At 39.4% G+C, this 23,807-nt stretch overlaps 7 protein-coding genes across 9 annotated transcripts; 5 read left to right on the top strand and 2 right to left on the bottom strand.

The window, feature by feature from the left end:
• Window positions 1-4,382: 4,382 nt before the first annotated feature.
• Window positions 4,383-5,476, top strand: LOC111453370. The gene has a single exon (XM_023094439.1). The coding sequence runs from the start codon at window positions 4,563-4,565 to the stop codon at window positions 5,181-5,183; it is 621 nt and encodes a 206-aa protein (XP_022950207.1). The 5' UTR covers window positions 4,383-4,562; the 3' UTR covers window positions 5,184-5,476.
• A 1,478-nt stretch (window positions 5,477-6,954) lies between these two features.
• Window positions 6,955-10,727, top strand: LOC111453354 (calcium-dependent protein kinase 21-like). The gene is made up of 8 exons (XM_023094420.1): window positions 6,955-7,996; window positions 8,610-8,753; window positions 8,834-8,986; window positions 9,117-9,232; window positions 9,730-9,897; window positions 9,981-10,108; window positions 10,222-10,321; window positions 10,400-10,727. The coding sequence occupies exons 1-8, from the start codon at window positions 7,225-7,227 to the stop codon at window positions 10,472-10,474; spliced, it is 1,656 nt and encodes a 551-aa protein (XP_022950188.1). The 5' UTR covers window positions 6,955-7,224; the 3' UTR covers window positions 10,475-10,727.
• Window positions 10,728-10,932: 205 nt separating this feature from the next.
• LOC111453376 lies at window positions 10,933-12,008 on the bottom strand. The gene is made up of 2 exons (XM_023094451.1): window positions 11,596-12,008; window positions 10,933-11,401 (listed from the first exon to the last, which is right to left on the bottom strand). Exons 1-2 carry the CDS (start codon window positions 11,860-11,862, stop codon window positions 11,273-11,275), a joined length of 396 nt encoding a protein of 131 aa, XP_022950219.1. The 5' UTR covers window positions 11,863-12,008; the 3' UTR covers window positions 10,933-11,272.
• Window positions 12,009-12,144: 136 nt separating this feature from the next.
• Window positions 12,145-16,942, top strand: LOC111453360 (ATP synthase gamma chain, chloroplastic-like). Of its 2 annotated transcripts, none has more exons than XM_023094426.1 (3): window positions 12,145-13,399; window positions 14,199-14,337; window positions 16,213-16,942. In XM_023094426.1, the coding sequence occupies exon 1, from the start codon at window positions 12,264-12,266 to the stop codon at window positions 13,377-13,379; it is 1,116 nt and encodes a 371-aa protein (XP_022950194.1). In that variant the 5' UTR covers window positions 12,145-12,263; the 3' UTR covers window positions 13,380-13,399; window positions 14,199-14,337; window positions 16,213-16,942. The 2 variants fall into 2 exon arrangements, with proteins under 2 accessions (XP_022950194.1, XP_022950195.1); XM_023094427.1 differs by having other exon boundaries at window positions 14,181-14,337.
• LOC111453373 lies at window positions 15,119-16,963 on the top strand. Of its 2 annotated transcripts, XM_023094447.1 has the most exons (3): window positions 15,119-15,783; window positions 15,892-15,958; window positions 16,209-16,963. In XM_023094447.1, exon 3 carries the CDS (start codon window positions 16,223-16,225, stop codon window positions 16,775-16,777), a length of 555 nt encoding a protein of 184 aa, XP_022950215.1. In that variant the 5' UTR covers window positions 15,119-15,783; window positions 15,892-15,958; window positions 16,209-16,222; the 3' UTR covers window positions 16,778-16,963. The 2 variants fall into 2 exon arrangements, with proteins under 2 accessions (XP_022950215.1, XP_022950214.1); XM_023094446.1 differs by having other exon boundaries at window positions 15,119-15,958.
• A 361-nt stretch (window positions 16,964-17,324) lies between these two features.
• On the top strand, window positions 17,325-20,272 carry LOC111453258 (autophagy-related protein 8C-like). The gene is made up of 7 exons (XM_023094295.1): window positions 17,325-17,534; window positions 17,650-17,720; window positions 18,058-18,113; window positions 18,204-18,256; window positions 18,726-18,844; window positions 18,925-19,042; window positions 19,407-20,272. Exons 2-6 carry the CDS (start codon window positions 17,684-17,686, stop codon window positions 19,029-19,031), a joined length of 372 nt encoding a protein of 123 aa, XP_022950063.1. The 5' UTR covers window positions 17,325-17,534; window positions 17,650-17,683; the 3' UTR covers window positions 19,032-19,042; window positions 19,407-20,272.
• A 252-nt stretch (window positions 20,273-20,524) lies between these two features.
• LOC111453256 (ankyrin repeat domain-containing protein 13C-like) lies at window positions 20,525-23,366 on the bottom strand. Its single transcript, XM_023094291.1, has 2 exons — window positions 21,871-23,366; window positions 20,525-21,241 (listed from the first exon to the last, which is right to left on the bottom strand). Exons 1-2 carry the CDS (start codon window positions 23,275-23,277, stop codon window positions 20,849-20,851), a joined length of 1,800 nt encoding a protein of 599 aa, XP_022950059.1. The 5' UTR covers window positions 23,278-23,366; the 3' UTR covers window positions 20,525-20,848.
• Between the last annotated feature and the right edge of the window lie 441 nt (window positions 23,367-23,807).

Genomic DNA, 23,807 nt, shown 5'->3' with positions numbered 1-23,807 from the left:
ATTCATTTATATTAAGGAATACCAAATCGGGATCACCTTTTAGACAATGCATCAAATAATATAATTGACTCATAATCATTCCATAATTAACTAATACACATCCGACATCTTTACATTTCCAAAATAAAAGAAAACGAGCTCAACAAACCCAAGCTAATACATTATCATATGGTTGGTTACATTATAATTCTAGTTTATTTTACTTTTCAACCATATTATGATTAAGATTATTGGATGAAGCTTTGTCATTAAACTATGGTTATTTAGAAGTAAAATAAAGGGTAAATTTTATGGGTAATTTTCCTTTTTTCCGTAGTTTGTCATTAAATTAATAACCTTAGGCCAATACATTCGCTTCTAATAAACTTAATTCTAAGCTAGCAGCTAATTAAAAACATTAATGTCGGGTAAATGGCACATTACAATCCGTTCAATTCATGCCCTTCCTACGTCATAATAATTAAACAAAGAAAACCAACATTATTTTTCCAAATATAATGAAATAAGAATAAAGAAATTAAAAGGTCAATTTCTTTACTCTACATATACATACATCAGATTATCTCAGGAATGCTCTGCAGAGAAGGCCTCCATGAACGTTGCTGACGCAATTTCACCATCTGCCCAATATTCCTATCATCTTCTTCACTATCATCACCATTTTGCTCGCTAATAACGTTCACAAGACGAGCCATAACTTGTTCAAAACTGGAGTCCGCCATGTTCAACCATCCAACCAATTCCTTTAGCTCCTTTTTCGTCATCCTTATTTTCAACTCTCTCATATTACCCTCTTTTGAACCCTTGATCGTAGTAGAACAAGAACTAGCTCCATGCCTTCTCTGACGGAGGTTCTTCGGCGGCAGAGCCCTCCGATTGCCGCCCGACACCACAGGAGTGGAGGATTGACCTCTGCAACAGTTACCCATGTTTTGGTCGGAATTTAATTTGTGTCGTCTCCTGGCCGATATTTGTATTGGTTGAAGGCAGAAATTCAATAAGATCCGACATTGTAAATAAAGTTATTGTTAAGTCTGTACACGTGTCAATAAATGGAGCTGGTAGTTGACCAAACTCCGATTTGGAAGTTTTGCAGCTGTGGGGCCTGAAGATATATGATGATCTCAACGGCCACAATCAATTTGCTTTTTTGTAATTGACCATCTCCCTAATCTAACCACCCTAAATTTATAACGGCTGTTATTTTATGTCTCGCTAAGAAGCTATAATAATAATATTTCTCCACTCTCCAAATAAATAAATAGAAATTTCATTTATATAATATAACATAATTTAACAGATTTTTATTTGATGGGTGTCGCATCATTAGCATTAATTTCTAATAACTATTTAATCAATTTCGTTAGCTGAAATGAATAGCAAATTATAAATAAATGATTTTGATTTTAAACATATATATATTTGACTATTAATTTTTTTAATAGATAATATGTTCGTATTAATTCATGATCCGATGTGAATTCAATAATTGGAGACTTAATATGTTTATAAGGTAAAGAGTCTAATATCATATATTTTTCTTGCACGTAGCTGCGTAAAACATGCAATTTAACACGATTTGAAGTGAATGAATGCAAGGGTATTTAGGTGAACTTGGTTGAAATTTTGGGTGACGTAGTAGAGTGAATAATTGTGTTAAAATTAAGGGAAGATGTTAGGTGAAGGCGTGTAGGGTAAAGATTGGTGAATATTAGACATTTCTTGGTGGGTTTCTTGTTGTTTCAATAATATTTTAAGATTTAATTTCTTGTGAGCTAAGATTGCACCCCAAACCTTTCTTCTAAAATCAACGTATTAACTACATTTACTTGAATAATATAATTTAGCTTTAAATTCTGAAAATATACTTTGTTTTTCTTCATGAGCTAAAAAAAAGTTTTAATGATTGGAGCCTTTTGAGAATTCTCTGATATGATGGCCACCAAAAACTCTCCAGTGTCGTGTCGTTGCCGGACGGCCGAGTTTTCATGCAGTCCCGGCGGCCGGTGCCCAAACTTCGTGGTTCCGTGACTCCTCTGTTGCGGTGGAAGTTGGAGGACAGGCATGGATCTCGAGGCTGTAAACAATGTCAATTTCAGGCCAGAAAGCTCGCCGCCGACCTCTGGCAGCTCCATTACACGGAAATTTTAGGTGCCGGGCGGAGGGTATGTTTTATGGAACTGAACCGGATCGGCCGGTCCGTCGGTCTGCTTTCCGCAAAACCAACCCAACCTAGTTTCACCGCTACATTAAAAAAATATATTTTTATTTTCATCTAATGACAAATATATTAATTTCATACGCACATAGAATGTAATTTCATATAATTAAAATTTGACTTTAAATAACCAAGTTGTAATTTTTAGAAGCTTTGGTTTAATGAGCTAAAGGTATAGTTAAATAAAATGATCAAATAATTGCAAAAACAGTGAATGGTATAATTAAGTAATCGATCATGGAAGACCATGTGAGTATAGGATAAGTTAAAATTATGGAAGTGGGAGTAGCATTTGGCCTACCAAATTAAAAATTGGACCAAACGATGTGATTTCAACGAAAGTGACTAAATTAATTAAAGGGTTAAAGAAACACAATGATTAAAATGTCCAAGTAAGTGACCACTCAAAAACCCATTTAAAGCAAATATCTTTATTTCCTAAAAAACATACCCATAAAGAGTATTTCTTCTGTTTACCACAGAGAGCGAGGGCTGAAAATTACCCAACATATTAAGTTACACGTATTTTAAGATAATTTTTATTTACGTGACATCGGACCACATAAAAAAACATAAAAGTTGAGTTGATTGGTGTAGTTCAAAATAAAAGACTATCAAATATTCAATTTTTATCCAATTATACGATAAATAGTTATGATGTTGTTTGACGTGTAATGATGGATAATGCAAGGAGACTAGCTCAAGATGAGTCATGCAAACCCATTTGTCTTAAGTTTAAGACAGAAAATGTTCATATTTTATCATGAGTAAAAGTTACCCAAGGTCCAAAACTATATAATAAAAAAAAATATAAAATAATATCAAGATCTAGGCCTATAAACCTATGGTCCTTATAGGCTTTAATAAAACGACAAAGGCTCCAACACAAAGCCTCTGAAACTTTAGCGTAGTTGAGAATGAGAGGGAAAGAGAATAAAAAAGTAGGCATGTTAATAAGCTACAGCAAATCTCATAAAATGATTCTTCCCTAAGTTTACACACATCCATAATTAAATAATTCCCCTATGATTCCACTCGCACTGCAATCATTGCTGAAGCTGTAAGCAAGTGGATTAAACAAATCAAACCCCCATTATTTTAGAACCCTAAAATCATCAGATCCAATTTTCAATACGCATATATCATTGAAAAAGCCTCGCCTGCTTCCAACTTAGATCAGATACTGACATTATCGCTCCAGTCATCATAATAGAGTACTTCTCTATGTTGCAACATTTAACATTTTCTTCCTTCCGCCTTATATAATATGGTTTTGTGACAATTCAATTTTAATTTCTCTTAATAAATACCCATTCATGCAGGAGATCAAATTTAAAGGGTAAATACGGGTTTGATACAGGGCCAAGTACGGGCAGTCACAGTACCCCACGTTTGTGGTGGGTCCCATTGTCCTTCTACGAGCCGTTCAATGTGCGCATCATCACGAACCCCACCCCTTAATTTTTAGTTAATTAGCTCTTTTAAATCACTAATCAATGTGTTATGAATGTCATTTGTTGATACATCCATTGAATCCTCGACACGTGTAGCCAGCCATACACGCGGTGTTCGCTGAGAGGACGAGCAACCAGTTAGAGAAGTCTGGCTTCATGTACACGTGGATCGTGGACCACGAATCATCAGTATTAGGTTTAGTCAAAGTAGGGTTGTTTTTTCCGGACAGGCGCCGTAAATGTGATTTAAAGTGATAAACTTGGGTAATAATAAACCTGCGACCAAATATTTTATATGATTTAATGAACTTGATGTTTGCCCATGATCGGACGGGAGAAAATTAATCTGATTAAATGAGTTCTGGGTGATGACATACAATTAAGCAAATTAATTAGTAACAAAAGACAATTAATGTTGCCGCTTTGCAACAAAAAAGCACAGAGAAATGGTGAACTCAAAAAAGAAAAAAAAAAAGAAAAAAAACAGCACAGAGAATGACAGCAGGCGCCTTGAACAGAGCGTGGAACTTAGGACAAGTCCATTTAATTTAAGAGTTAATTATCAGTAGGGAAATATTATCGGTTTCGTGGCTGTCTTGTCGTCTTCTACCCCATTTCTTATCATGCATCTGATTGAAGCTTGGACTTGAGGGAAATGCAAATAAAATGAACACAAATTCACATGAAATGCGAGGAATAAAGTTTGTTATATATACAACACATTCGCCTTCCAATCCCTGCCCATGTGTTGTTAATCTTTTTTTGGCCCCCCCCTTTTATATTTTTATCCAATTGGAGTCCCAGTGTAAGAGGGGGAGTATTGGAATAGGATAGTATACTCACTGTTTAACAGAGAGGTATTTTTCCTTACGGGGAAATTTATTTCAATAATGGCTAAAGGTCGGAAATTGACGACGAGTCAGAGCGAGCGATTACTCGGTAGCTATAGCTACAGTCATAGCCAAGGCAATACCGAGACAGACTCGTCGGAACTGGGCGAAGAGGATGTTTGGCCGATGCCGGATCGCGTGGAGACGGACCGGGAGGATTTCGGCGAAGAGAATTCGTTGCCCTGTGTTGGCGGAGGGAGAAAAAGTCACGGAGAGATTCCTGTGAGGACGGGGAGTGGGGTTCCTCGTGAGCGACACGTAGGAGGACTATCGCTGGCATTTGAAGATCCGGAAAGGATGGCCTCGGCGAGAATCGTGCATCGGTTTCGGGGGCACGACACGGTGGCGTCTCCACGAGGGCGGCAGATGGCTACGTCAGCGCCCGTGAACGTGCCGGATTGGAGCAAGATTCTCCGAGTAGACTCGGTGGATTCGCTACACGAGTTGGACGAGCCGTTGGATGACCCGGATTCGGAGATCGTTCCGCCACATGAGTACTTGGCCAGAAGTCGAAAAAAGAACGCCACTTCGGGTTTCGTCGGTGTCGGGCGGACCCTGAAGGGTCGGGACATGAGACGGGTCCGGGATGCGGTTTGGAGACAGACCGGGTTCGATGGCTAAAATTAAAAAATCAAATCGTCATTAGGAGCGAGATTCATGACTATTAATTCCAGAATTGAAGATCAACCAAGGATTAATTAATATTGTGAAAATGGGATAAATTCCTTTTTTCCCTTGGATCGCAGTTGACTCGGTTAATCGGGTAAACCCGGTGGCAACTCATCCTCCCAGATTTCCAAGTATGATTATTATTATTTTTTTATATATATATAAAAAAAAAAAAAAAAAATCCAATTCAAGACTGGCCGACCGGTGGCCGGAATGGAATTTGAAAACCAACCCATCTCTTTTCACTCTGTTTGTTATGTTATAATTCTCCCAATTTGAGTACAGGGTCTCCTTTCCACAAATTAAATTTTTTGTCAACGGCTATATACAATTAGGATTGGTTTTTTTCTTTTTTCTTTTTTCTTTTTTAAATGAGGGTTCTTAGAGCGAAGAAGCAATTTGAAGCCCTTTCATCATCAACTATTGGGTCGGGTCGGGTCGGGTCGGATTATTAGCTGTTCAAACCCTAAAAAAATGGTTGTTCTCTTTCTGGGTGATGCATTATCCCCTCCCTGAATTCTCAAAATATTCTGATTTTTTGGACCTACAAAATCGGAGGGACGGTAATCAAAATTGGGCCGTGGCTAGTTGCAGTCCAGTTAAAAAGGTGTATATGGGCCGGGATACAAGGAGCGAAAAATGCGGATCTTTTATGATGAATTTGGACCCAGCTCAATTATTAATTCTCATTTTACACGTGTCAATTTACATTCAATGCAAAACCTTGTTTTTAATTGTTTTCTTTTTTTTTTATTTGAAAGAGGAAATTATTGATGTAGGTTGCTTGAGCGTAAGAAAGTGAGTTTGCAATTTCCATAAGTTAAGGTGAAGAATTGTGTAATTGTTTTTTTTTTTTTTTTTTTTTTTCCATTTTTATAAAAATTAATTTCGATAATAAAATGTAAAATAATTCTAAAAAATATGGCGTGGAACTTATTTGTAGATAAGAGACGAAGGGAAGGGTAGGGTTGTATAGTAAATTTAAAAAGGTTGTAGACCAATTGAATCAAGATTGAAAATGATATTGATGTAAGATTCGAAAAGAAATGTGATTAGCGTTCATAAGGATTCCCAATTAATTTCATTTCAACCTTTTAGCAAATGACATAAAAAAAAAATTATTCCTATTTTTTATAAGAATTGAAATGAAATAACATAATAAATTAAATTAAATGTTTATTATAATAAAATTATTAATAGAAAATAAAATAAGATACCCTTTTTAGTTGTTGTGATTCTCGTCAATTATCTTGTTCTCTTAGGGAAGGAACTTAGAGCAAATGTCATCGAAGAAATTATCTTTTATTGATATCTCATAAACTAAAATAAATAATTATTTGTTTGCTTTTTTACTATCAACAAAATTAATATAATAAAATATATATAACAAATAAATGTATATAAAAATGTGTTGTTTTTCCTGGCCACAAAAATACATTTTGGTCCACTTTAAATCCAAATGCCAACAGTTATTCATACAAAAACGTTATGAATTTAATGGATGAAATTTAAAGGTGAGACTTTCTCAAAGGAAAAATAATTAAAAGTTGAGTGTTAAAATTAACTCAAATAAGAAGAGGAAAAAGAAAGAAAAAAAAAAAATGCAGCTTCCAATGCAATTCTCAAGAACAAGAACCGCCTTTGTTGAGTTGACTAAATTCAGCTTTTAAAGTTCAGTGACGAACACGGTGACCTCTGGTTGGCCTTATTATCAAGCAATTTTCACCAAGCTTTGATATCTTTGGGTTTTGCTTTCATACGCTTGAACTTCCATTCCTCTTTCGTCTCACAAAATCCAAATTTAGAGGTAACCTTTTCGTGTTCTTCTTCCCTCCAACGCGTAAAATCCCTTTGTTCTCCAACCTGGATACGACTTGGGCGGCGGATTTGTTCTTCAGCATTCCCAGAAATTCAATCCCCATTTGGGTTTACTGTTCTTTTACTGAAAATATCCCTCTCATCCCTCTCCACATTGACACTTTCTGTGTAGATTATGGGTTGCTGTAGCAGCACGCAAAAGCCTCCAACATCAGGTCTTAATGGGTTTGATTCGGCGACAGGGATTGCAACCAGAGGTCCATATCAATCTTACCAACCTCAGTCTACTGTCCCGACACAGAAGGTAACAGCCCCTCAAACCCAAATCCCATCTAATAGAAATCAGCCTCAGCCGCCTCCAACAGCGGAGAATCCACCGTCAGCTTCCGCTTTCTCAAAGCCTGCGGTTGCTACTCCTAGAACAGCGCAACATCATCCAGACACCATTCTGGGTAGGCCCTATGATGATATTAAAAAGTACTATACTCTTGGAAAAGAACTGGGTAGAGGTCAATTTGGTATTACCTATTTATGCACTGAGAATTCCACTGGCCAAACTTACGCCTGCAAGTCTATACTCAAACGGAAGCTTATTAGTAAGAATGATAAGGATGATATGAAGAGGGAAATTCTGATTCTCCAGCATCTTTCTGGACAACCAAACATTGTTGAGTTCAAAGGTGCTTATGAGGATAGGTATTCGGTTCATCTGGTGATGGAACTTTGTGCTGGTGGGGAGCTTTTTGATAGGATTATTGCGCAGGGTCAATACTCTGAGAAGGCTGCTGCTGAAATTTGTCGTGCTATTGTGAATGTTGTTCAAATATGCCATTTCATGGGGGTTATGCACCGTGATCTGAAGCCTGAAAATTTCTTGTTGTCTAGCAAGAAAGAGGGAGCAATGTTGAAGGCTACTGATTTTGGACTGTCTGTTTTCATTGAAGAAGGTTCATCTTTTTGTTTTCTTTTCCCCTCTTGCATTCATTTGGTTTCTGAACAAAAAAGTTAAAACCCTTTCTACTTACGGAGAATATATACTTACTTTTTCGTATGTGGAAGTAGATGCAGGTCATTCACATGTTAAGTAGTGAGATTATTCCGATGCCACCATGGCTGAACTGAACTCCATGTTGTATGTGAATTGTGGTTATCACTACATTTCAGCAATTTGTACTTTTCATTCGACAAGTTTCAAAACTTCAAAAGTTAATCAAATCTGCCGTGCATTTGAGGCAATATGATCATCATGTGTCCTATTCTCCCAGACAATGGGACAAAGCAGAGACAAGAAAACGACAATTAACATAGATAATGATGATTAATTTTGGGATTGTGTTTACAATTTTGTAGAATTTGGTTGATACTTAGATCATAGATGTATAGCCAGTCAAAATCATTAGTTTGGCATCTCTTAATGGACCCAGATTGTGAATTTCATTCTATTTCCCGCCCATTTTTCTATCATTCATAACGATTTTGTATGTGACGAAGCTTCTATTAATATCTTACTCTCTTGTCTCACTTGAAGAAATGAAAACTGTATTTTGGATGTAATCTCAGGTAAAGTGTACCGTGACATAGTTGGTAGTGCGTACTATGTTGCTCCTGAAGTGTTGAGGCGAAATTATGGGAAGGAAATTGATGTTTGGAGTGCTGGAGTTATTTTGTACATCCTTCTCAGTGGTGTGCCTCCATTTTGGGCAGGTAAATTATATCACAGTTTCAGTTTCTAAAACTATGAGATGAAAATGTGTTGAATTTCCTGTCTCAATTTGAAATGGCAGAAAACGAGAAAGGAATATTTGATGCCGTACTGCAAGGAGACATCGATTTTGTTAGTGCACCGTGGCCGACCATATCCGAAAGTGCTAAAGATCTTGTGAGGAAAATGCTGACACAGGATCCGAGGAAGAGGATTACTCCTTCACAAGTTCTAGGTATCAACCAATCCTTTGATATATGTGTTTAAGAAAGGTTTTTGGTTTCACATTTGGCTCTCCTCTTGGTTTTTCTGCAATGCTGCTGCCATTTATCTAGGCTAATGTTATTAGTTGTGTCTTCATCTAGAACATCCATGGATCAGAGAAGGTGGAGAAGCATCAGACAAGCCAATCGATAACGCCGTTCTGGCTAGAATGAAGCAATTCAGGGCAATGAATAAGCTTAAGAAGCTTGCTTTGAAGGTAATTAATTAATACGCTGCAATCAGGACTCGGGTTCGTAGAGGAAATGTTGTCTTGCTTTCTAGGACTGCATGAACATAATTGATGCACACCACACTGCATTTATTTTGTGCATATTGAGAACATAAAGATATCTGATGTATATGTTGCCCGTCTCTGTGGAGCTAAGGATGACGATGATGTTAGTATCCTAAGCAAATTAAGTAGTTTAATAGCATAGTTGCTTCATTTTCAATTTACAATTCGTCCTCTTTGGGCTTTTCCTTAGGTTTTTAAAATACGTCTACTAGTGAGAGTTTCTACACCTTTATAAAGAATGCTTCGTTCTCCTCTCCAATCGATGTGAAGTTCGTGTGACTACCTGTTTTATTTGATTCGTGTGTCTGTTCATATTTTTCTCGTAAGGAGGCCATGTTTTCTTTACCTCCTATGTGAACTTTTTGTCGTTCATGCAACTCTCAATTCTTACATTTGAGCCTCACTGATATACATCTTAGGTCATTGCGGAAAACTTATCTGAAGAAGAAATCAAGGGCCTTAAAGCCATGTTCGCAAACATAGATACTGACAATAGTGGCACAATCACCTATGAAGAATTGAAGACAGGCTTAGCTCGTCTTGGTTCACGGCTCTCAGAGGCTGAAGTGAAGCAGCTAATGGAAGCTGTAAGTAAATAAACACTTATCTCCAATGCTTTTAATTGGTTTTTGCTTAAGAACTCTCTCATAGCAAGGTTCAAACTTTTCAGGCCGACGTGGATGGAAACGGATCAATCGACTACATTGAATTTATCTCTGCAACAATGCACAGGCACAGACTAGAAAGAGATGAACACTTATACAAAGCATTTCAGTTTTTCGACAAGGATAGTAGTGGGTAAGTCAGGAACTTTCTGATCCTCACTTAATCCAAATCTGTAATTCAATGGTTTGCAATGACTCAAAATATGTATATAGCATCACATTACCGAGCTATTGGTCTGATAACAGATACATTACAAAAGACGAGCTGGAGGCTGCCATGAAGGATTATGGCATGGGTGATGAAGCCAGCATCAGGGAAATCATCTCTGAGGTTGACACAGATAATGTAAGTTGTTCAAGTTTTAAAAGAGAAGCTTTTCTTGTGGGTCTGTTGATTTTCAACGCACTGTTCTTTGCATGGCAGGATGGTAGAATCAACTACCAGGAATTCTGCGCAATGATGAGAAGTGGAACAACGCAACCAGGAAAGCTCTTTTAATTTCTTATTAGCAAATTCAAACTTCAAAGGGGTCGGTGAATCTGACGGATTGCCAGAACCTCTTAAATTCAGACGTCAAAATAGTTGTCTGGTTTTTTCTCTTTCTTTTACTGCCTTAGCTTGAGATCAGTACTTCCCTGAGAAATAGAGGTAAGTTGTATGTATATGTAGCCTGTCTTTTTCTCTTTTAGCTGTTACCTAACCGAAGAATCCTGCAAGAGCAAGCTAATAGTTTTCATTCTTGTCATTTCCAGTTCTGTTTGTTGGTTGAACTATTGTTTAGAAGTCTCATTCCATTAGAACAAATCAGTATCTGTTGGAATAAGATTGAAAGAACAAGAACTGTCTAATCTGATCAATTTCTTAAGACATTCTTCTTAAAAAAATGTGTTCTTTGATGTAATGTGCTTGCATTATCAAAATGCACACACTGATATCACATGAACAAGAAGCCACTCTGTTTATGGATGATTCTACCGTCTACCCCATTTTATGATTTTGTTGTTAAAACATCAGCGATTCCAGAAAACTCCAACAGTGAGCAGAAAGAACAGTTCTCAGCTCGCATGAATTATATTGCTAATGACGAACACTAAATATAAATCCCCCCTTTCATATTTATATCAAGGCGATCAGGACCTTTGGTGCAGCTTCTTGGGGTTTTGAACTCTAGATTCATGTAGGAAGCAGATTCCACAACTGTTCTGTTGAATCCTTTTGCATTGAACATCCGCAACAAATGACATATGTGGGGAGAATACCAGTTTACTCTCGACCTGTTCTACCGAAATATCTCAACTATGACCTGAAATGGAAATCATCCAAGTCAGGATCAGACCAGATGAAATGGATTGGATTTTCCTTCTCCAGCTCTTCAATTGGATGAGTCGCAAGCTTTTCTGTGTTTCCAGAATGCCCTGAAATAACCTCTGAGGATATCAATGGATGCAGCCTAATTATCATTGGCTCACTAAAGGTCGTCCCAAATAAAAAGCTTCGCGATGGGTTCCCCAGCAATGTCGATCCGTTGAACAGATAAACTACAACAACAGCATGCTTCTGATGATCCTGCCAATGATTCAAATACTGATACTACTTGGACTAGAAACAATACACCTTACATGTAACATGAACATGTCTAAAGGAATGTTCCGCCCAGTGCAGGAACTTGTGGTGAAGTAAGACGGATGGCTGTTGAGAGAGTATCCAAGCTTCCCTTGGGTGATTTTGGTGTCAGTTGAGCCCAGTGACGCCATAGTCGCAGTTTTCCTCTTCTCAAATTCTATTCTCTTTGCTGCTTTCAAAAGCCTCCCCGAAATCCCAACCGGAAACGAAGGAGCGGGAAACGGCGGGAGATACAGATAGAAGGAGTGAAACTGGTTCGCCATTGAATTGGGCCGATGGCCTGTATATTCACTCAAACATGGGCCGACGGAAGCCCATTCGGTTTACCCTTTTCGTCTCCTTTCTGGGCGGGGGGCTGTGGTTCTGGGATAACGGACAAATCAAACTTGGACGAATTAGAGTCGTGTAGCCGCATATACCATCCGCAGATGGACAAAGATCACCAGCAATCTTTGTCCAAATGCTTGATCACCAGCAATCTGCAACGATCAAATCGTTATCACAAACCTGATCCAAATCGTTACCTCATTTCCCTCATACCAGAACAAAAGCTCTAAGACGGAGAACAAGACCACAGAGAAAGACATTTGAAAGCAAATTTGAACTCCACTTAGCAGACCCTCTTCTCTGAATCGGAGCCCGAGTAGGTCATCCATTAAAGATCATGGCTTGCTCAAACTTTACAATGTGGGTATCCTCAAAATCGTCTTCATCCGATGACTCCGCTCTATCCTTTCGGCATTTTAACCCACTTCAAGTTCCTTTGCAAGGCTCTGCCTCGCGATCCTCATCTGTCACTCCGATTCATTGTGGCCTCCGTGAGCTTCGAGAACGGATCGATTCAGTGAAGAACACCCAGAAAATTACTGAGGCTATGAAGCTCGTTGCTGCTGCCAAAGTGCGTAGAGCTCAAGAAGCTGTTGTAAATGGAAGACCATTCTCGGAATCTCTAGTTGAAGTTCTTTACAACATCAACGAGCAGCTCCAAACCGAAGATATAGATGTTCCTCTTACAAACGTCCGACCGGTTAAGAAGGTTGCTTTGATTGTTGTAACAGGGGATCGTGGCCTCTGCGGAAGTTTCAATAACATGATCATCAAAAAGGCAGAGTCCAGAATCGCAGAATTGAAGACCCTTGGCCTTGATTATACGGTTATTAGCGTTGGCAAGAAGGGAAATTCGTATTTCCTTCGCCGGCCTTACATCCCAGTAGATAGATTTCTTGAGGGCGGTTCACTTCCCACAGCTAAAGAAGCTCAAGCCATTGCAGACGATGTTTTTTCCCTCTTTGTTAGCGAAGAGGTAGACAAAGTCGAGCTTCTGTACACCAAATTCGTGTCATTAGTTAAATCGGACCCTGTGATCCACACACTGCTTCCATTGTCCCCGAAAGGAGACATTTGTGATATAAATGGTGTTTGTGTCGATGCCGCAGAGGACGAGTTCTTCAGATTGACGACAAAGGAAGGAAAATTAACCGTAGAGAGAGATGCCGTGAGAACAAAAACCTCGGATTTTTCCCCAATTTTGCAGTTTGAGCAGGACCCAGTTCAGATTCTTGATGCTTTATTACCTCTCTATTTGAACAGTCAAATTTTGAGGTCATTGCAAGAATCATTAGGCAGTGAACTTGCGGCCAGAATGAGTGCCATGAGCAGTGCTACTGATAATGCAAGCGAGTCGAAGAAGACGCTCTCTATTGTCTACAACAGACAGCGTCAAGCCAAAATCACTGGCGAGATTTTGGAGATTGTTGCTGGTGCCAACGCTTTGACTTGAGTCAATTATGCTACTTGTAGGTACTTCCCACTGAAAATCATTAAACGTAAACTGTGCCCATTTAAGAACTATGACATATTTAACAAGTTCCTTCTAAGTCTCATCCCATCATAAACCAGTGCAATGAGACAATGGGACAACGCATCTTGGAAAATAAGACAATTTTATCCACTTTTTGGTCTTTTTGACGCTATGGTTGTTGATAATTCTTGTAATATCTGCACTTCTCGGTGCAGCTCTGCTCTCTTTAGCGTTGTTCGAGTATCCATATATATAATAAACGTAACTATTGGGGCCTTTTGGCCTTATGGAGAATCACAGTTCATCTCAACTCTATGTAACGTCCCTTTTATTTCTAGCTTTGGTTTCAAACAGGATAATTTATGTGCTTCTTTAAGCCTATATTTTCAATGTCAAAGGTTATCAGATCATTAGAAGTTCAAGTTTTCCCTTAATCTGCATTCCACAAATGTGCAAGCCAAGGAAAGTTTGGTGACTCTTTGTCAAAAGAGGATAAAAAACAGTAGAATTTGATTGATGATTGATCTGTATGATATGAACTGTTCTCTTACAGGCCTTGTGTATATTTTTTAATATTAATCGCAGCTCTAAAGATTCATGTTGTCTCACAGAATGTCGACATCCCATGTATGCAGATTTGTTTTAATCACTGCCTCTCCTTTCTGTCTATTGCTATAATGACCATAACCATGAATAAAACACACCTCTACTTCGTCGGTAAACATAAGTAATCAATAAAGTAGAATTGAATAATGACATGCTTAATTATGCATCATAAAGGGAAACAATTTGATGCAGACGAACAAATCAGCAGCAGGCTAAGCGATGTGGATAGACACAAAAGAAGTTGAAAATGGTGGTGGGAAGCCATAGTTTTTGCAAGAGAGGATGAAATCCCATCCCGGTGAAGGAAAGTGATTAAATGAATGAAAAAAAGGTACCGTCTGATCTTATCTCTGCTTTATTCAAAGTATTTTCTTTTTCTTCCACCACAGATATAAAAGGGTTTTCATTATCTTAATGATTATCACACTCTATATGATTTTTGATTGCCCCATTATATGATTTTCTGTTCTTTCTTTCTTTCTTACTTGGAATCCACATAGTCTTGAACTGTTTAAAGGTGAAAGTCCTACTCAGCACTGCAGTTCATTTGTAAACTCAGTCTTTTTGAACTCTAACTCTCACTCTTTCTGATTGTGGTGGTGGTGGTTAAGCAAAAATCTAAGTTAGGCGCATTTAATCAAATCGCCACGTCTCCCTCTGAGGGAGGGCCATCTGGTTCATGTCATTTCAGAGTATTTTTTGCCTGTATATCTTTGGCAAAAGTGTTGGTTTTGGTAAAAAAAAAGTTCCCATTTCAAAAGTAAGCATTCTTTGGAGTGTTCAATTGGAATACAACGACACCCAATAAAAGGAATTAAAAAAATGTTTGATTGTTTGTCAAAAACCGAGGTGGTTTCATGTTTTTTTTTTTTCCTTCTTCTGTCGAATAGGTTTGATTTTTGTATGAATGAATGAGTTCAACTGGGAAGATTTCCAAATAGAAAAAGAAGAGAAGGTGGATGATTTTGTTGTTTCATGAAACATGCCCTCTGCATGAACCGAACATGGAGGGTTGACCCACACACGCTCTCGTGTCATTTTCGAACAGACATTATGATTTGAGCTTGAGAAGACACCTCACCGTCTCTCCCTCAATACCAAGACAGGTGCCTCTCTCTCTCTCTTGTCTTCTCTCTCCCCCATAAATCCCAAAGCTCCTTGAAACATTGGAGATTGAAGTAGTATGGATGGAAATTTTGAAGTGCTTAAGATCCTTGGTGGCCAAAACTTGTGTCACATATCTCAATGCAGCAGCAAGGCAGAAGCAAATTAAGTGCTTTTACTCCTCTGGCACCTCCTTCAAGGCCAGCTTCAGAGATTGAAAAAAGCAATGGAAATAGATTACTGAGGTTCTCTGACTGTCACTAGGAATGAGATGGGTTGTGCTGCGACTTAAGAGGATAAGGTTACGGAAATCAGTGAGGTTTTGGTCAGACTCTTCGAGTCTCTTACTCATCGTTCCCCATCATCTTTCCCAATCAAAACCCACCCTTTTCTTCTAAACATTCAACACCAACTTCCCTTCATCTTCTTTTGCTTTTGCTTTGCTTTTTGTTTGAGTTTCCACCATCAGTTGAGCGAGTCTTTATTTATAACTCAGTTTCCCTTCAAATCCCATCCTTTCTCTTCCAATTATTTGAGCTTTTTGATATGCCATGAAAGTACAATTCATCTGTTTTTCGCTATCCTTTTTGGGGTTTCCCTGTTCTTGCTGGGTGTCATTTCTGAGTCTGAACCGAGGCCCTTGAAATCTGTGATTTTCTCTGGTAGTATTCAGGTCAGGCCAAGGGTGATTTCTTTTTATTTTTCTTTACATTTCTTCTCTGGGTTTGTCACGGTTACTTTTGGGGCTCTGCACCTCACCCTGCATCTTACTCATTTTCAGAAAGAAATAAAAATCTGATAAATATCCGTGTGAAAGCCCAGTTTCTTTTGAAGAGTGATCAAGTAAGTTCATTTCATATTGCTTCTCTCTCTCACACTCTCTGTTCCTTTTTGTTCCCGAGGAGATTACCCAGTTCAGTTCCATCGCATTCTCACTTTCTTCAGCACCAAAAATGATGAAATATGTTATTTCCCCCATATATTTATATTGGAACTAGCGACTCTGTTTTACTCATTGTTAACAACTGATTTCTTTTTCCATTTTTGTTGTACTCATCTTTCTCTTATTGGCTCATGGACTAAACTTGTTTTTGTGTTTTAGATCAACCAGTATGGCAGGTTCCAACACCAGATGGAGCCATGGGTTTCATGGAAAATCAATCAAAGACGAAGACTTTGATGAAGAACAAGCGTGGGGCTTTCCCAGCGAAACCAAAACAGAAGAAGCTTCTACCCCTGTGGCAACAAAATTCAAGCACTTCAATTCATCACCCTCTTCTTCTTCTAACTCCTCTGCTTGGTGCATGCAGATCAGCTCTGCTCCAAAAATGATCCCAAAAGCCAAAACCACACCCAATCAAGAACCCAAAACTGTGAAGAGATCCTCAGCTCCTCTGGAGATACCAGACTGGTCCAAGATATATGGAAGGAATGGCAACATGGGTAGTCCATGGATGGACGAGGGATACGGCTTTATTAACGATGATGAGGAGGAAGAGGAGGAGGAGGATGTTATGGTTCCTCCACATGAATGGATTGCTAGGAAGCTTGCAAGGACCCAAATTTCATCCTTCTCAGTTTGTGAAGGCATTGGAAGAACATTGAAGGGAAGAGATCTAAGTAAAGTGAGGAATGCCATATTGACCAAAACTGGCTTTTTGGAGTAATGCAACAAAAAACCATCATCATCTTCTTCCAGATTTCAGAACAACTGTTCGCGTCTTCTTTTTCTTTTTTTTGGGTCAGTTTTGATCTCACATTTTGGTTGTTTCATTTGAGTTTTTGGTAATTGAATTCCAGTTTTGTAATAAACACAAAACGATAGAGCCTTATATTTTTCGAATTTTTAGTGACGAAACGACGTCGGATTGGATAAGACCATTTTGCAATGCTAGTTTAAAAAATGTCTAAAATATTTTTATTATTTACATAATAAGATTTCATCATTAATTTAGAATCTATTGTGTATCTCTCCACATTGAAGGTAAATTGATTTCATTAATTATATGTTGACTTTAAATTGATTTTAAAATTTAATTCTCATTTTTTGGAAATACATTAAATGGAAATATATTCGAATTGGAAATTATTTTACGATTTTAGCATATCAATTAAATTTCTCATGTTCGGTTTGGGCCACACATTTGGGCCTGTTTTAAATGGACGGTCCAGGAAGAATGTTTGGTTTGGGCCACGAATTTGGGCCTGTTTTAAATGGACGGTCCAGGAAGAGTGATGACTTGAGAAAGAATGGCAGGCTTCTACGTGTTTGAACGGGAAGGAGGTTCCTCCGTCTACGAAACTGACGAGTGATGATCATGGAGTCTCTGTAAATTCTGCTTTCATATTATCCAATTCATCTGCCGATTCATCACTCGAATACTGACGTTCCAAAAGCCTGTTTTTGATCTTCTGTTCTACTGGGTATGTCGTTGCTAACAACCTTTGCCTTTCTTCGCCCTTTTTTCACTTTTGATTATGCTTTTCTTCATACCGAATTCTTTGTGGGTTGTAACGTTTCGCTTTCTTTGATTTTCAGCGATCAATCTTAGCGTCAGATCTTAATTTCTTCCATGGCCAGAAGCTCGTTCAAACTTGGAATTCCTTTGGGTAATCATTTAATTTTACTCTCTCGAAAGCTTCATATTCATATCCGCATGTATTTGGGCATAATACGCGTATTGCTATTGGAATTAGATCAGTTGAATTGATTAGAGGTTGATTGATTTTGTGACTTCGTCGGCCACCTTATTCAAATTCAAGTGCTATTTGGTAGTCGAAGATGTATCTTCGTGTTGTGTTTGTGGGCACCGAATAGGCGAATATCTGTTTGGTTTCATGGTTGTTTCCACTATTTTCAACCCTTTTGGGTAATATAGTCAGAATTATGGGGTACTTTCATGTTTCAACTATTATTGCTTACCCTGTTGGGGTCTTCACGTCTCAGAAAGGAGACGGGCTGAAGCTGCTCGCGTAAGAGAAAAGTACCCGGATAGAATACCTGTAAGAATAATGTTACTTGTTATGTTCTTTGCTTCGTATGGTTTCTTAAATTTACTTTGTCTTTGGTACTGATTCAAATAACTTAAACAGGTGATTGTCGAGAAAGCTGGGAGGAGTAACATTGTTGACATTGATAGGAACAAGTATTCTCTCTCTCTCTCTTCTCTTTATGAATCGGTGAACTAGCATGAATAGATGATAAGATGTTACAACATTCTTAAAGTAGATACTAGCACATATGTTAGTAGCAGCTGCAGTAATATGTTGAATGAAAATAATGGAGTAGCTAGAATGTAGTTTAAAAGTGGAGCTCATGAGAAACAGAAGTATCTAAGTCGATCATAAGAATTATGGTTTACTTGAAAGATCATAATGGCTTTCAGTTGATAACTTCGTTGCATTGGCAATTGTGTGATACATGGAAAAGATGCAATACAGTTAGTCCCAATAAAGCCAGTCCCCTGATTAGTACTTTATAATTCTGGATTAATCTCGAACATGAAGTATTGTTTCATTATAAGCACTTGGACGATCCGTTTTGGAAAGGGCCAATCTTGTATAATCGAACAGTTCTATTCGTTCACCGTAGAATTTTTATCTTACCCATTGCAGATACCTCGTCCCTGCTGATTTAACTGTTGGACAGTTTGTTTACGTTGTTCGGAAACGGATTAAGCTTAGTGCTGAGAGAGCTATATTTGTATTTGTCAAGGACACTCTACCTTCAACTGGTGAGTGATGATCCTTTTTTCTCTCAGTATCTGATCTCATATCGAATGTGGGCATTGTAATAAGTTCTTCTGTACAACAGGTGCTTTGATGTCTGTAATTTATGAGCATAATAAGGATGAAGATGGGTTTCTTTACATGTCATACAGTGGAGAAAACACTTTTGGTGGGTTCCTTGGAGGACAATGATACATTTACATGTAAGTTCCAGCTATGTCCCTTCCGATCAATCAATGCATCAGCTTTCTTTAGCCTTTTTTCCTTCTTTCGTGAACCAATGAAATATAGCTATTGGTGTCTTTTTAGTTGCATATCGAGCAGTGAAATGAGTCTAATATGACATGATGAAACTATATCACTATAGACACAAGCCTGAAACTACTACTACTACTTGATCTGATATCTATAGAATACTGAATATCTCAGCCGAAACAAGTCTTAGAACTCTTTAACATACCACCATGTTTGCCAATATTCAAACACAAATACCAGAATCATGAAAAGTTTCAATCTTTTGCTAACGAGAGTAGATTTCTCTCTCCCTCTCTGTTATTTTGGTGCCAGGGATGTTGTGACAAATCTACCTAATTTACTTGGAGCTTTTCTTGCGAGGGTTCATGATCCACTTGATGCCGTTAGATATTCCACTTCCTATCTTTTTGGCACCAGCCACGGTCGCCGCCATGGCTTTTGCTATTCCAGACTTAGAACCAGTCTTCTTGTCCGAGCCCTGGCCCCCTTTGGCTTTACTGCCGTCGTCTTCTTCCATGGCGCCTATGCCTCCAGCTCCCCATTGGTCTGCCCAGCTTGGTGCTTCTGCAGCCATGGTTTCTAATTCCAACCAATACAACATCAAATTCACTGTCTATCCATTATTGGTGTTGAAAGTAACAGCAACCAAATTTATGCCTAAAAAAACTTATTCATGTTCGTATAACCATTGAATTTACCCAGATTAGTAAAGCAAACAGAAAGTTACAACTTTCTCGCTGTCATATTGTCTAAACCATTTCTAAAACGACATAAACGAAATCTCAGAGATCTGATCTAAAGATTTTATTCATAAGAAAGAGCGTATCATGAACTTCACGAAGCACAAACAAAGTGAGGAATTCGAGGTGTAGGAAGCAACGAGATACAGTTAAAGAGTCATACCTGGGGATCCAAACCGATGAAGAACTACAGAAACTTAGTGAAGGAATTCGAGGAAGATTAGAAAATAATTGGCAGAAACGCCTTTAGGAAGCAGCAGCAGCAGAACGCAGGGCCATAGGTGGATGGGCTGTCTTTTACTCCCACTGCAATATTACCTTTTTAAAGAGCTTGCCAACTCCTCCTGGTTTCCATCTAACGAAGCAAACTATGTCTTTTGGGCATCTTTTTCTTTCTAATAATATATATATATATATATATACACACATCTTTAATCCTCCTCGTAATCACAAGGCATCTTATTCTCACAAGGCCCGTAAACCTGGACCAGATGTCTACTGATATAACCACCTGGGTTCAAATTCAAACTTCTAATCAAATCCATCAATTATTCAAGAATCACATGTATTTTCCCCCCATTAACTTAGATCACACAGTACATGATTAGACTTTTAACTGTTCATTCACAAGTTCATCAAGATTAGAGGGGCCGGCCGTGGGGCATCGGAATAAGAGATGGTCCAAAAAGGAAAAGAAATAAAAGATTCAAATTATAAGAATCGGGGGGAAGAATATTGAACTCAGTGGGCAAAGATCAAAATTCCGACAAGGAAAAACAAAACTGTCAGCAACTATTTCTTTGAAGTTGACTAGGATTGTTGACCAGAATAAAAAAAAAATTATGTCTAGACCACCAACATTCTGAAAGGATGAGTTATAATCAGACGGTTATCTACATCGTATCTGTAAAATGAAAACCACAACCAAATTCATACAACTAATTTAAATTAATTCCCATTTCATTTCTCATCATTCATCATTCATCATCATCATCATCGCCTCCAGCAGTACAATCATTTCGATTTCCTGGTGGATTTTGACCTTTTCAGTTTGCTTGATTTGTCATCCGACCTTGCCCATGTATAACCACTCGGAATCGCAAATGGGTCTACTTCATCTTGACCCGCCGACCACGAGCACCGTTGGTTTCGCTTTGCCGTCGATCCAGCAACTGAGTGGCTGCTGCTTCGCCTCAGCCACGTAGATGACGATGAAGAGGAAGAGGAAGAAGAACAAGACGGCAAAGACGAACAGTGGGAGGAGGATTCAGATGGGTCTTCTCCTCCACTGTTGGCTAATTGCCTTGGACTTGAAAACGGCGTGTAGAATTGTTCCACCGGTGGAAGTTCTACAAATTTGGTGAAGGTAATCACCACTCTCACAGTCGGCACCACTGGAATAGCCACCTACACACACCCAGAACAAAAGATTATTAACCCTTAATTTTCTTATGCGGCCCCCATTTTGAATAAGTTTGAAACTTTTCTTTTCCCCACAAATAATAATTAATAATTATTATTAAAAAAAAAAAAAAAAAAAAAAGGTTCAAAGGGCCCAAGTCCGCGTTGTCTCTAACGCTGCCACGTTATAATGTTTGAGTCAAATTCTATTTGGGTCTTTATTGTTTTTTGTAGTTTTGTGAGAAGAAAAAAGAAAAGCGTAGTAAGGGTGGGGCCCTCTGTAGGGAAACCAGGATTCAGAGAAAACTCAAAAGTGGGGCCCCGGAGGTTTCTTTGTCTAGGGTAAATCCTCGACTGAGATGGACCCCAGCGGTCCATCACCGTAGGATCGAAACAACTCAGTCGATACCATCGCCGTTCAATCACCGACCATGGATGTCAACCAATCAGAGGGCGTCTAAGCCTCACTCTTCCTCGGTAGACTTCCGAGAGACCGTTGCTTGGGCATCAAAAGAACACCCAATTAAAAAAGATCAAAGCAAATCAAATCAAGGAGGCCACAAGAAAGCGAAATTCTAAAGCCCGAGATAGGGCCCACTATAATTGACCCCAGAAAAACGTTTTTCAATTCCTACCTTGACCGGGAAAGTTCCCGGCGGGAACTTGGTGGTGAGTAGCTCCCTCATTCTTCTCACTGCCTTCACTTTGTTCGCCAAAATGTCGAGTAAAGGAAGAAGCTCCTCCGTCTTTAACGGGAACTGCTCCGTTAACCACACCGATGGACGTAAGCTCCTCACGTACTCCTTTTCCTTCGTCTGCGGCGGCTCAACTGGAACCGCCGTAAAATTTGGCCTCACGGCCTTCCTCGGCGGTGGCGCTGTCGCGGATGGTATGTCCACGCTTTTTCTCGGCATCATTACCCATTCCCTCTCTTCCCGAACAAAGCTACTGTGTCTTCGCCGGTCGGTGCTATTCCTGTCCGGCAGCCCGAAACTGGGGTTTTCGGCTACTAAGAACCCATCGTCGTCTTCGTCGAGTTCCAGCGGGAGGACCTGCTCACTACCCGCTACGTCACCTTCGCTGCCAGCTACCTTTCGCGATCGGAAGCTGAACAGGACGTTATGTACTTCGTAAACTTTCGCTTTCCATTCTCCGACGCTTTCGGTTTTCTCTTGTCTTCTCCAGTTGGTTCTTCCAATGAGTTCTGCTTTCGTGACGTCCATTCCAGGCCGGTACACACTCGTCTGAGAGCAGAATCCAGCAATGTCGGACTCACTCATCGGAGCTCCCGCGTTCTCGAAGGCGTCGAAGATTTTACGATCGTCGCGGTTGATCACAAGCAGTGAACCGGAGGAAATGTCGTGGCTGTGATCGCCGTCGCCGAGAAAGAGAAAACTCTGATCCGCGCGCTGGATCTTCAAGCCATCAAATCCAGCCAAAGACGTATCGGCTCGGAGATTACCATCGCGCTTCCAGATTCTGTACGTATCCGACGGTGCAATTTTCCCAACAAACGGAATTACAGAGCTCTCAAAGTGAAACGAAATTTCCATATAGAAATCTCGCATTCGACGAAGAACAGCAATGACGCGCGGCAATCGTCGGCGCCACTTGGACCAAGCAGCACGGTGGTGAACCTGGAGGAGAATGAGCGCAATATCGGAACTCCGGCGACACATAGCCTCCTGCAGAGGGTTCCATCCAGCAGAATTCTGGAGGGAAATATCAGCACCAGCAGAGGAAAGAGTGCGCGCCGCAAAAGCATCCTTAAGCCTAACAGCGAGATGGAGAGGAGTTTCACGGTAGGGCACATCACGGCGGTCGAGGACGGCAGAGATCTTGTCAGCGATGCGCTCCTGAGCAAGAGAATCAGCCTCGGTATGAATAAGAGCAGGATCGGAAAGACGAGGAAGAGTGGAAACGATACGAGAAAGAGCAGAATGATCCGCAAGAGCGACGGCGTAATGGACAGGACTATGAGCATAATCCTTGGGTTTAACGGTCGAAAGCGACGTCGTCGTGGGGGTCGACGACTTCGCCATTACAGCCGTGAAAATGGAAGGAAGGAATGAAGAAAGAAGAAGAAAGGAAACGGGAAGAGAGCGACAAACGTTGTGGGGTTTGGTCTTTTTTTTTTTTTAATATATATATATTAATTTTTTATTGTATAATCGGTCACAGACTCGCAGGAAGAAAAGAAGAAGAAGAAGAAGAAGAAGAAGAGAATGTTAGAGGGAGAGGAAGGGCAAAATGGTAAAAATGCGTGTGTGGCTTTATTGGGAAGCACGGGGAGAGAGAGGAAATGGGCGCGTCTTTTGGTAATGGGTCGGGAGCAGACGTTGTGGATATTTCTTTCTAATGTCTGTACTTTACCTTCCTTTGCCTCAACCGCTCACTCGTTTTGTTTCGTTTCCAAATTCATATGGGCTCTCTCTTTTTTCTCTTTTTCTTTTTCTTTAACACAAGAGAAAAATATATATGCAAAACTGTGTTAAAAGAAAAAGAAAGAAAGGAGAGGGTCTGTATGTGGGTAATACTAATAATTGGGGATTTTGGTCAGAGAGTGGCAGAG

The sequence above is a fragment of the Cucurbita moschata genome, unplaced genomic scaffold (genome assembly GCF_002738365.1).
Source record: "Cucurbita moschata cultivar Rifu unplaced genomic scaffold, Cmos_1.0 Cmo_Scf00015, whole genome shotgun sequence".
Classification (NCBI taxonomy): Eukaryota; Viridiplantae; Streptophyta; class Magnoliopsida; order Cucurbitales; family Cucurbitaceae; genus Cucurbita; species Cucurbita moschata.
Note: the sequence above shows the minus strand (reverse complement) of the source record. Positions and strands in the feature narration are given on the sequence as shown.

Coding starts and splice junctions, on each gene's coding strand:
- LOC111453370 (XM_023094439.1), top strand. CDS start 4,563: ATGGCTAAAGGTCGGAAATTGACGACGAGTCAGAGCGAGCGATTACTC.
- LOC111453354 (XM_023094420.1), top strand. CDS start 7,225: ATGGGTTGCTGTAGCAGCACGCAAAAGCCTCCAACATCAGGTCTTAAT. Junction 8,987..9,116: donor TACTCCTTCACAAGTTCTAG/GTATCAACCAAT, acceptor GTCTTCATCTAG/AACATCCATGGATCAGAGAA. Junction 9,233..9,729: donor TTAAGAAGCTTGCTTTGAAG/GTAATTAATTAA, acceptor TATACATCTTAG/GTCATTGCGGAAAACTTATC.
- LOC111453376 (XM_023094451.1), bottom strand. CDS start 11,862: ATGGCGAACCAGTTTCACTCCTTCTATCTGTATCTCCCGCCGTTTCCC. Junction 11,402..11,595: donor TAGACATGTTCATGTTACAT/GTAAGGTGTATT, acceptor ATATCCTCAGAG/GTTATTTCAGGGCATTCTGG.
- LOC111453360 (XM_023094426.1), top strand. CDS start 12,264: ATGGCTTGCTCAAACTTTACAATGTGGGTATCCTCAAAATCGTCTTCA.
- LOC111453373 (XM_023094447.1), top strand. CDS start 16,223: ATGGCAGGTTCCAACACCAGATGGAGCCATGGGTTTCATGGAAAATCA.
- LOC111453258 (XM_023094295.1), top strand. CDS start 17,684: ATGGCCAGAAGCTCGTTCAAACTTGGAATTCCTTTGG. Junction 18,114..18,203: donor AGTACCCGGATAGAATACCT/GTAAGAATAATG, acceptor TAACTTAAACAG/GTGATTGTCGAGAAAGCTGG. Junction 18,257..18,725: donor GTTGACATTGATAGGAACAA/GTATTCTCTCTC, acceptor TACCCATTGCAG/ATACCTCGTCCCTGCTGATT.
- LOC111453256 (XM_023094291.1), bottom strand. CDS start 23,277: ATGGCGAAGTCGTCGACCCCCACGACGACGTCGCTTTCGACCGTTAAA. Junction 21,242..21,870: donor CGGGAACTTTCCCGGTCAAG/GTAGGAATTGAA, acceptor GGGTGTGTGTAG/GTGGCTATTCCAGTGGTGCC.